Here is a 12,588-nt window from a genome sequence, read left to right on the forward strand (position 1 = left end):
TTGTAACTCAATACAACTGAAACTCATGTCAAATAAGCTATCATTATACTATCTTCACTATATGTAACTTCTTGAAATGTCTCGTACCCTTGCCTCACAGGCAAAACTAACGTATGTGCACATTAGAACTACAACTTATGCCCGGATCGGCAATAGATGTTACTTTAAAGATTTCGTTTAGCGGGCCAAAAATTCAAGACCACCCGTTATGGTGTCTTTGTTCAGCAGTTTCTTCATTTTAAAAGCATATGCATAATAAGTGTAAAATCATATAGTGTAAATAGTTTCTCTCTGTTCTTCTTTTCTATTACTCTCTTAGGTTGTTAATTTAGCTACTGAGGAAAGTCATAAGTCATCACTGCTGTAAGACTTATGATTATGGTTTTGAAAAACTGAAGCAGATTTTTGTTTAACAAGCTTATGAATTGTATCATTGTACTTCTTATTATCCTTTGTTAACTTCTTTTTGAGTTCTTTAAATTTATTTTTGTTAGCTCAATCATTAAATTACTAATATAAGAAAGAATTTCAGAGTGGGGCTTAAACAATATGGAGCAATTGGCAATAATACTGAAAAAGTGGTAAAGAAAATATCACTACATCAATAAGTCAGATGCAGAAATAAGTAGACGTGTGGAATAGAGACTCGTGTGCCATAATTTTCAAACCATGTGCCTGGAATTTGTTTGATCAAGTCACGATCATGCATGTTGACTCAATGCATAAAATCACGAGTGGAGGATATTTTGCAGGTCGGAAAACATTTTAGTATGCGTGTGGAGAAAATTATACCGTCAGTTTTTACTTTTAACCATCTGGTATTCGAAATCTATGTGCCAAAAGTAATTCAGGTTCACGTTGTATAGAGCACTAGAGGGATTAAAGTGCTCTACTGAAAGATACTCGATTCTATGTGTGTTCATACTTCATAGGCCTCAAGTTAAGATGGAGGAATCCCAACAAATAATAATTCTGCAACAGTCTCTCGGTGTTATTCTACCAAGAGTCTGACTATTTAATCATAATCATAATATACTAAAAGTGATAAGCTTCAAAGTGCAAAGTTGAATTACCAAAATGTCCATAAAATATTGAGTGACCATTTTATCCTCTACTCAAACTCTACGTCTATAACATTCTTTGTACAAAAACGTAAACAAACATTTTATCATTATTATAGATTAAATATTCTTATCAGGCAACTGTAGAATTTACTTCTCTTTGTACTGTAAAAATAATTGAGGAGTACCATTTTAATACCACAACATGGTCTATATTCATCTACCAAAACGCATATTGTAATTTGAAGGGTCATTTCTTTATTGATAGCTTGATGATAAACAGATATATATAGGCACATACCTGGAAGCACTGAAACTATACAAATATGGCATATTCCACCTATGATTTTTGAATTACGATCAATTCTTAAATCTTGATATGACCACATATATAAAAATAACTATTCTACTATTCTTGAACTAATTCTTGAGCCGAGAATAAGAAGAGAGAATCATGATGTTGGAAGCTCCCGACTCCTACAGTAACTCTAACACCTTATTATTTCCAATTGCATTCCCTTGGATTTGTGTTAGCTTTTCATTCTCTTATGAGTAGTTAACTTCAAGTTGTATATATGTTTTGAGTGTTCGAGATTTAATATATATGTACAAAAAGTAAATTTTACTTCCACTAATTCATCATTTGCATCTTAATTTTCATTGTTTTTATTGAAGATTTTTGTTTGTGCTTATGGGTTATAATCTGTTTACGATGTTGTAATTTTTATGCTATGTAATAATTACTATACAATCATCACACCCCTTTTTTTTTGCCTTTTCATTTTTATAATATTCATATGTTTGAGTCAAAGCAAGATTCATATAGACTTCTGACTGTGTTGGGTTGATCATGACGGGATTGAATATATGTATCAGTTTGGTTTTCATGCATAATAGTTACTTTTATGAGGTAAATATTTTAGCGTGTGCATATATTTATATATGTTCGAGTATGTATTTGTCTTTAAATTAAAGTACTATATATGTCATTGAAGTAGCATCAAGTTTGCAAGTATTCCTAACTTCAAGTTGCAAAGTTGTTACTCTTTTATATGTTTTGATTTTTGTTTTGTAGCTCAAAGAAAGCTTAAAAATTTGAGTATTTTGGGATAAACGTACGAGGCACGTTCCCAAAGACTAGTATATTTAAAAGTCTCGGGTTCGAGTCTTGAATACAGGTTGTCTTTGCTAGAGAGCGCTTTATCCTCAATGTGGAACTTTTTGGTGCGAATCCGGATTTAGGCGAGCCCAATGAGGATACCGGACGCTGGATGGGAAACCAAAAGAAGAAAAGAATCCTAAAGATTGAGTCCATCGAACCTAAAGATTAAGTCCGTCACATTTAATCCTGAGTCTCGTCTTTGCCCAAAAGCAGGCTTCTTGAGCCAAATTTATTAGGCACTAGAAGTTAGTTGTAACAGAATAAATTGATAATACCAAAGCAAACATTATCATGTTACATAGCATTAGCAACTAGCAAGGTACAAGTAATGAAACAAAATATACAAAAAAGATGAAGCTTAAATTGCTGTGGAAAGAATGATTTCTGCTGTTACAACATGGCATCCTTAACAGGAGATACTCACTTCTAAAATACCTTTCCGTGCTCTATGTTGCTCGGACTCTTCAAATGCATTGCAGCACCCATATCGGATCCTCCAAAACTGCATTAGTTTTTGAAGATCCGACACGCGCCGGTCGGTATTTTAAAGAGTCCGAGCAATATAGTTTGTATACAATGTAAGAATTAGAACTAGAACTTGAAGAGAGTTCTATTCATCTTCATTTTAGTGGAACAAGATTTACAAACAACCAAAGCTACAACAAAATACAACAAGAATTACATGAAGGAAGTGGAAAACTCAAGTTGATTCATTGTTCAAGTACAATTTTTGACCATCAACAATCATATCTACATCAAGAATTTTACCAGCATCTTCTGATAATATACAAGAGCCCGACGGAAAATGGAGTTGTTCTGATGCTGTTGCAACGAGCTCCTCAATCGTCTGAGGTATCCATAGGACAACACCATGTTTTCTCAAATATTTGGACTCCCATGGATGGAAAGGAAACACAGTGCATTTCCTCGGACGCAATTTGTCTGTCATTGCACCAAAAAAATGTCAAGCTACAAGAATTGAATACCAAGTAGACTATATTGTTACATTGGGGATTGTTAGAAATATAAAATATATCCACATAGGATATATAAGTACATCCAAAAGGGTTATAAAGGTCTTGAACTGCTCCGTTTATTGCCTGAATGTTTTAGAATAGATATTTCAGATTCTTTCACATGGTAGTAAAATTATCCAAAATTTGGTAAGTTCGTTCACACAATTCTCGTTCTGTATTCGGAATTTATGAGGCTTTGATTTTCCTAACACGCAGGAGTTTATGAGGTTTTGGGTTGCATGCTCAGATCAAATCCTTCAAAGAAGAGTTTAAGTTATCTTGCAAGATGACAGAGTTTTTCAAGCAATACCTGAGATCTCATGTGGAAAATCAGGAAATTCAGATAGTTGGGCAGATTTTGCTTCTTCCAGAAGACTGATCATTTGCTTGTTTCCAATTACTCTAGCTTCATCAATTGGAGTATTTCCCCATCTGAAACATGACAAAGATTTAGCTGCAAAACTTGCAATCTGAGAGTGTAGTGCACAATACTGCTTGTATAGTTCATATTTCAAAACAAGAGTTACGGGGATGTTTAAACAACAACAACTGCGCCGTATTCTATGAATTCTCACTGATCATGGTTTTTCATTTAAGCTCAACTCAAGTCATTAACTTTTGTCAGCACGTAATTAAGAAATGAGCAAAGAAACTAAACCAAGTTTGAGGTGAAATCAATTTTCCTAAGTCATATGAACCATGATCAGATGGTCTTGCAGAAAACAAGGCAGTTAAGCTTGAATTCCGATTAACTAATTACTATCCAACCAAGGTCATCCATGATACTCCCTCTGTCCCACTTATGTGAAGGGGTTCGCAGTACGAGGATCAAAAACACTGAATTTGACTATGAATTCGGCTATAGATTCTTCAAAAATTTTGTAAAACAAATTGCATATTTGGAAACTACTCGAAAACCTTATGAAAATTGTGCTCACAGAAGGTGGCATACTCTAATATAGGATTGTGTACTATTCCAGGGAAATTAATTCAATAAGATAGCAATCAAGATTAAACTGGTACCTGTCTTTTGAGAAAACAGAAGCACCAGCTCCCAAAAGCAACTTTGCCATTGGGTATTGCCCTTGTGATGCAGCTACATGGAGTGGCGTTCGCTGATCATAGTCTTTGGTGTTCGGATCAACACCATTGGACAATAGCCTTCGCAATAAATCTGAATCCCCCTTTGCTATCACCATACACAAGAAGCTACCAGCATTGTCAATGTTCAACAAGGCTCCTTCCTTAACAAGTAATGAAGCAACGCCATCATGTCCACCCTTTATTGCTTCAAGCAGGGGAGTGTTGCCAAATTTATCTATATGGTAAATAGCAACATTAAATATTTGCACGAAGTCACGAACAAGGGATTGTTGCAGGTGAAGTAGACTCGTTTGAGAAATTTACCTGGAGCATTGATATCAACGCCTTCTTGGATAAGATAAAGAGTTATGTCTTCATAGCCTCTTGATGCTGCAAGATGCTGTTAAACAACAAACATTGATTAGGAGAAGTTGGCAGCGATCAAACTTCAGTGTTCATTTAGAATTATTTGATTTGTGTATATTTCATTTGAATAAGCTCATACCAGAGGTGATCTTCCATCATAATCTTTCTTGTTCGGATCAGCTCCAGCTCGAATTAGACTCTTCAGCTGGTGCAAATCACCATGATACGCGGCACTATTCACTTTCAAAGCAAGCTCTGCCTCATGCTTCCCAATATGGAGTGCGATATCCGACTCTAGTTGCTTCACACGGAGATTAGATTCTTTTCCCTGTCATTTAATACTATTTAGACTCATCGAATCCGTAACTTAGCACTTCATTTCTGAAAGTCCTTGCCTTTTTCTAATGCTGCTCATACTAAGATAGGAAAATACGAGTAGGTAGATGGCATGGGAGCGGTTTAACTCATAATTCACTTGATGCTTTTATGAATGTCAACTGAATATTGTACTATTGTAAGTAAATTGTTCCCCCCTATTGATGAAGTAAACCAGATAGTTATATGAGTGAAAGAAAACGGCTTTTAAAAAAAGAAGTAAAAAGGTTGGGTCTCATTTCCCTTACCTGTAGTAAATTACTCAAGATTCTTCTTCCATCATGAAAATAAATCTCTAAGATATTGGAAAATGACTGCTTATCGATATGTAAGAGCCTGCATAGTTCACAAACACGAACTGTATATGGCTGAGGAATGTTGCAAACGATGGAAATGTCTCCGAATGAGCTGTTAGGCTCAAGAAGTGACACTGTCTCTTCTGATCCGTCCTTCGCTATACCGATCTCCTCCTGGATTTGAGAAAAAAAAATACAATGAGTCTGGCCTTATTAGGAAAACATAAAGAGCCGAGCAGGTGTAATTGATTGTAGAACATAGTACCAGAACGCCATGACAAACAAAATAAAGCTGGTCCACTACATTCCCTTGTTCCATTATCACTTCTCCGGGGAGGAAAAATTCTTCGTGAACTCGAGTTACCTGCAAATTTAACAGTACGTGAAATCAGTGATACACTCTCAGCTAATTTTCTTCAATTCCAATTGTGTCCCGATCAAATCTCAAAAGCAAACAGAAATGTATGAAGAAGCCTTGCATTTCAAAGGGCATACACTATCAATGTTCCGCGAATGAATAATCGCAAAAGAAATTACTTACAACTTGACTTATGAATTCAGAGGAACAGCCCTTGAAAAGTGGAACATTTTCTATGTAAGACTGATATAAATTCTGAGATATCTGCAGAAAATGTTGGAAGAGTTTGTCATGGAACTACCAATGGAGTATGACATGCATCAGCAATAATAGTGAAAGTTCCCAGATAATCTCAAGCTCATTGATTATGAAGCAAATTTTACATTTTCTTACATCAAGATTTTTCTTTCGTATATTTACCTTGGCACGGATTGAGATTGGAATTTCTTGGAGAACAGCTGCATCAGTGTAAGCGCTTTCATATTGTAATCGCAAGTGACCTTTTATTTGACTACGGATATCCCTTCCGAGTCTATTTCTGTTCATATATTTCAATAGATCCGTCGTCTTATCCCTGTATCGTTCAGTTTTTGATCCTTTCACGATTAGAGCTGTCATGTTACCGATCAGATAAGCACCAAGAATCATATCAAAAGAGACGTAAATCATGACAAATATCATTTCCCTCAAATTGACTGCATGTATATCTCCATAACCTGTAAGATAAAAATGTTATCTCAAAATTATTAGTAAGATGAAATTGCTATACAAAGTCAATAAAAAAATCAATAAGATTATGAAAGGGACCTTAAAGACGAGCACTTGCAATGAGAGGCGAATAAACTTACCAACAGTTGCCATAGTAACAATGGCAAAATACATAGAAGTAACGTATCGCGTCCATAGATCAATATCTCTAAAGTTTGAATAACTGTAATCTCCCAATTTCAAACTACCAATCCATGTGTAACCTTCTTGCTGTTCGGACAGTGTAGTTGCTAAGTAGTAAAAGATGCAGGCAGCTGTATGTGTGCAGTATAGTTCTACGGTGATCAGTTTAATGATCCTCGTGAAGAGGTAATTGATCCGAATATCTTTCTCCATCTTCTGGAAACAGTAAGTAATTCTGCGTGCCCTGCTCAACCGAATCCATAAGAGGTATCTCACTTCCTCTTTGCTGCCAACAGCCTGATTAAAATCAAATTTCACAGCATTTGTTAAAAGAGCTAAGAAATATGTAGAAAACAACTGCTAATTCAACATGCTTCCACCATAATATTTTTATTTTTTCAAGGTATCTTGGTGGGAAACAACATATTACTCCATTTGTCTCAATTTATGTGACACTCTTTCCTTTGTAGTCTGTCTTTAAAAAAAAAAGGTTAATCTTTCTATATTCAGAAACAATTTAACTTTAAACTTCACATTTCACTCTTAATGAGATGATTTCTAGCCACAGTAATGTCTATGCGATGTTTTACTTTTTTTTTTCAACTTCGTGCTCAGTCGAACATCCTAACATAAATTGAGACGGGGGGAGTATGAAACCTAAGTTTAAGATGAATGCTTTCTAAATAAGTCAAGAATCAGAAACACATTGGTCTTTCAACAAATTAAAGCAGGTTTGTAAAGAGGGAGCTATTGTAAGAACACAGCTCCCTCAGTTTTCAATATATGCGACATTTTTTCCTTTTTGAAACTTTGCTAAATGCTTGACGTCATTTTACTAACAACATTATTTTATACAGTTTAAACATTCATCAATGGAGATTCATTTAATCATTCAAATTTACTAACATCTCAACCATTACATTTATATTTTCTTTCACTACCACTAAAATAATACGCCAAAAAAGGTCAGCATCTTAAACTCCATATCAAGTCAAAAATTGTCAAAAGAAACGAACGAGGTACCTTATAAATTACATCCCAGGGCATGCAACTGAGAAAATCCATAATAAAATGAGATTTTAAGTACCTGAAATTAAACCAAAGGAAAGTCAGCTAAACTACTAAAGCAATAATAATTTTTTGTTGCATAAAGTGAAAAGTAGGAGGGAAAATTAAGAGAGTACTGACCGAAGAGCGATAGGGGTTCGTTTGTACACCATCTTGTAAGTCTGGCTATCTCTATATGCAACAAAGAATTGGAGGACTATATCCGCAAGAAATACTATTTGACCACAAATGTCTAAGAGAAATAGTTTCCTAGGTAATCCATTGAAGAAGGCAAACTCCATTGGTGTGAAAAATGATGAATATATTGACCATATAAGGATAAAATTTTCCCACATCCTGTACCACCTGCATTGAATTTTGATCTGTTAATGTTAAGTTGTTAACAGATAATCTTGAAAGTACATTAGAATTTAAAAACACAAGAAGCTTTTCATAAAAGTAGCACTGTGTGGAAGTTGGTTAGTACGAACTTATGCACACATTATAACTAGTAAAACTTATATCTGATCACAGTAGAAGTTTTGCCTAGAGGATTTTCTTTAAAGAATTTTCTAAGTGGGGTCAAAATTTCAAGACTACCCTTATTGAGATACCCACACAATTCTTGCTTAGGTACAACTTTTTACAAGGGCGAAGTGCACAAGTAGTCGCTTTTTGGACCTTTATTTAAAAATAGTCGAAATTTATGAAGTTTTTAACATTTAGTCGCTTCAAAATTAACTTCAAACATGCGGCTCTCAAGTTGAAATTGCAAGTCTGGAGTTTCCAAATTCAAACTGTTGCGTTCGAAATTGGGCTTTGCCAAAACCTAAAAGTTTGAATGAAATTCAAATGCATACATTTGGTCTGAATTTAAACCCTGGCAGAGTCCAACTTTAGCAAAAATAGCACAGAAAATTGGGGATTCAAGAGTAGAAAGCAAATACATTTAATTTTCAGATTTTAAAAAAATAAATTATACATATTTAACAATTACATAAAATACATCACCATTTTAATTCAAATTAATATTTTTAGAACATTTACAAATATGTTCTAGTTCAAATTTGTTAAGAGTCCAATTATTTTGTACTATTTTCAAAAGTAAAAATATCCTTTTTGAAAACGAAACTTCAGCCTCCAGCTTGACTAATGGCAAAAGAAAAATATAATTGATGAGAACTTAGGTATTATGGTTAGTCATTTCCATTCTCTCTTTTCTTGTCCTTCACAATTTCGACCATATCCAATGTCATTAATCAGTTTCCTCTTTTTATTTTTCCAACTTCATCATTTAATAGTTAAACAAAACCAAGTTTAGTTGCACGCTTTGAAACAAAAAACACAAAATAAGGTCTAGTTGCACCGCAAGTAGCACGCAGATAAAAAAAATTATGACCATAGTGTTCGGACTAACTAATTTGCGCGTATTCCAATTATTTTATCGATTATTTACTATTTATCACCAGCATAGATATCGAGTAATCCTGTTCATCAAAACTTAAAACAAAAGAAAATTACCTAATATTTTTGTTGATACAGTACTAGCTATTTCTTAAATAATTATTAAACTATGTTACTATATAGCTATGTCTTGAATAATCATGTTAAGATCCACTTAAAAACACTAGTACTTCTTCAGAAACCTCAAAAATTAGTCCTAATTCTCACTATACTTGTGCATTCGCATTTACATACATCGCGCTAGTCATATTTGGAGTAATGCATGTGTGTGCATGTGTGTAGTCGGTCACCCGTTTCAATAAGCGGCGGAGTCAAAATTTTCAATAAAAATATTCAAAATATAAAAAATACACACAAAAGCACCTAAGAAGACTCGATATCTAATATATATAAAATTAATTTTATCTACGTATATACAACGTAATTTTCCGGCATATGAATCCCTTGCGCCTCTTGCAAGCTCCGCCCTTTTACCCCATCAGTTGTCCAGTATCTACTTTGAGGCTCTGACTAATCCAAATTCTCATTACGTAAAGTTAATCAAAGGGGAGACACTGTTTACCAATTTTTTTATTCATTCTCAGAACTCGAACTCAAAACCTTTAATTAATAGTAGAGGAATGGATAGATGGTATTTCAATCTGTCATATCTCACTATGAATTTCCAGTACAATTATAATAATAAAAAAAAAAAAAAAAGAACAAGTGTGATAAGGGGTGACACATTTAGAAAATGACAATTTTCGACGGTTGCTTTCAGTTATACAGTTGAACATGATATATATATATATATATATATATGCTTGCTGATGATTATATATGTGGCAATATGTACAGTTCAATCCTCCATTACACGTTATTATTTGGACTTTATCTTACGCTGCAATTTGTCCACTTGACAAACTAATTAATTAGTCTATTCATAGACAGTTGAGACAACGTCTCTCTTATCGTATTAATAAGTAATAACCAACTCATGCATGCCCTTTTGTAAGGGACATCCCGCGTGAGAGTCAACAAATTCTTAATTATAATAAAAGGGATTTAAGTTATATAATTTACAGTGTATACTTTTTGTATATTTTATATATTATCAATATATAGAACTTTGAGAGTTATAGTCAGCTGGTTGTTTCTAAAATTAGACTAAATTTAGAAAGTCACCAAATTAAAACCAAATGCACATCATTTTCTGTTAATTCAGAGAGAAAATAGCACTTTTTCTGGTCATTATATATCTAAGAATTTTACACATACATGAGATCATGCATGATAAGAAATAAGTTGTTTAACTTATACAAGCAGCCATCAGTTACTCCCTTCGGATAAAAAAGAGTGTCCACTTAGCCATTTACACACCCCTTAAGAAAATACTATAACTCCTAGACAAAAAAAGATAATTTGACTAAACTGCCCCTAATTAAATAGGTATTGGGATTTGATCACATCACGCTTAATAGGAGCAAATTTGGAAAAATAAGGTTAATTCTTTCGTGATTTGATAAGTGGACACTCTTTTTTATCCAAGACAAAAAGGCTAAGCGGACACTTTTTTTTATTAGGAGAGAGTGGTACCCACTGCTCTATATATTTGTTTTCCAACCAAATTTTCTAAATATAGCCAGGCCAAATTGTTCATAGAGGAGCGTGTGGTCAATATTGTTTACTACTTGAAACCTAATTAGACGCCGCCGTACTCGGAAATATGTTGCTTATCTCCCTAAAAATAATCATTTAAGTTATATACGGGCATGATAAGCAAATAATTTATCATCAGTTTCATGTCATTAGCTACTCGTAGAAGGTATTATTCTATTTTTAAGTTGTCAGACTTGCTTTCAAGATTTAATTACTAGTTGTTCTAGGTCAATTTAACTTAGTGGTGTGAAAAATCTATATGTTTACAATGCAACCGTGCCATAACTTAACAAACAATAAGTCCGCTAGCATTTTAAGTATTCCATTTTCCAGTGTCATTAAGGGAAAATGAGAATGTTGGAACTAAAACTTTTAGTACTAAATATAGAAAGAGAGTGTCATTAAGGGAAAATAACAATGTTGGAACTAAAACTTTTAGTACTAAATATAGAAAGATGGTGACGATATTTTAAACATGCTAAGGAGGGAAGTAAGACACATAAATTGAAACAATTGAATTGATTGGACTATATGCATGTATTGAATTTACTAAATAAACTAATTATGTGTCCTAGTGGTTATAATGAAGTGGTTGAGAACCGTAAGGTCTTAGGTTCAAATCTAACAGAAGTAAAAAAACGTTAGGTGGTTACTTTCTAACTATTCAACTCTTGGTGGACAGAGCTACCTGATACATGTGTTGACGGGAGATATCAGGTACTCATTGGCCCAGACATCACAATTACAAAGGAAAAAATAGTTGGCTCTAGATAACTATCTATATATAGTAAGTATGAACTTAGATCTCAAAAAGTAGTAAATAACGGTTACAAGCTAGATATATAAAGTAAAAACTAACGTTCTTATCCACATCCTGACTTCTACGTTTTCTCTTCTAATATAATTCACGATTCTTATTTCACAAGTTATAGAAAGAGATATTTTAAAAAATTACGGAAGTAACATACTCACGTTTTCACCATTATTGTAGAATTACAGTAGAGAGATAAAGTTAATTAATTAGTACCTGTTTTCAGGATGAATAACGAAATGAGAGAGATCCTTAAGGCCATTAATAACACTTTGCCTGCTAATTTTCCGGCGAAACAAATCTATTCCAACGAGATCGTTTTCGATAAGTCGAAATCGACTTCCTCTAGAAGATTCCACGTTATCTCTCATATCTTCAACTTCATACTCTTCTCCTCCATTATTAATGTTCATCTCCACTTCTTCTGCTCTCCTCGTAATCAATTCGACGTGTATATCGAATGTGTATATCGTAATGAGAAACTAAAATTTGAAGTTTTCGAATGTTTGTTTGATTAATTGGATATTGTATAATCTAACCTTTTCTAGAGAGTTCGAGTTTATATATGAATATGAATGAGAAAGTTTGCAAAAAAGATGAGTTTTCACGAGAAATGATATTGTATGTATGTATGTATAGAAAGAATTATGAGCCTGAGAATTATATTGTATGTATGTATATATAGAGAGAGAAATGATGGAGAGATTTATGAGAGCTAGATTTGATGAATTGTTTGACAAGGAGGTAGATGGCTATTTATATGCAACTTAAAAACTCTACCACAACTTTTTTTAAATGTTTAATACTTCCTCTGAATCAAAAAGAGTGTTCACTTATCAAATCAAGAAAGAATTAACGTTACCTTTCCAGATTTGCTGCTATTAAGTGCTATGTGATCAAATTTCAATATATATTTAACTAGGGATAGTTTAATCAGATTACCTATATTTATCTACGAGTTAATATTTTCTTAAGGTTGTATTAATTGGACATTCTTTTATCCGAAGAGAGTAGTCTAAA

General features: G+C 33.6%; 1 protein-coding gene across 1 annotated transcript; it reads right to left on the bottom strand.

Moving 5' to 3' along the window:
* Positions 1-2,469: 2,469 nt before the first annotated feature.
* LOC132614762 (potassium channel SKOR-like) lies at positions 2,470-12,275 on the bottom strand. Its single transcript, XM_060329287.1, has 13 exons — positions 11,785-12,275; positions 7,797-8,021; positions 7,632-7,695; positions 6,566-6,905; positions 6,138-6,433; positions 5,901-5,981; positions 5,625-5,723; positions 5,312-5,533; positions 4,828-5,016; positions 4,647-4,722; positions 4,263-4,557; positions 3,550-3,671; positions 2,470-3,165 (listed from the first exon to the last, which is right to left on the bottom strand). The coding sequence occupies exons 1-13, from the start codon at positions 11,979-11,981 to the stop codon at positions 2,924-2,926; spliced, it is 2,448 nt and encodes an 815-aa protein (XP_060185270.1). The 5' UTR covers positions 11,982-12,275; the 3' UTR covers positions 2,470-2,923.
* Between the last annotated feature and the right edge of the window lie 313 nt (positions 12,276-12,588).

Source organism: Lycium barbarum, chromosome 10, assembly GCF_019175385.1.
Source record: "Lycium barbarum isolate Lr01 chromosome 10, ASM1917538v2, whole genome shotgun sequence".
NCBI classification, from domain to species: Eukaryota; Viridiplantae; Streptophyta; class Magnoliopsida; order Solanales; family Solanaceae; genus Lycium; species Lycium barbarum.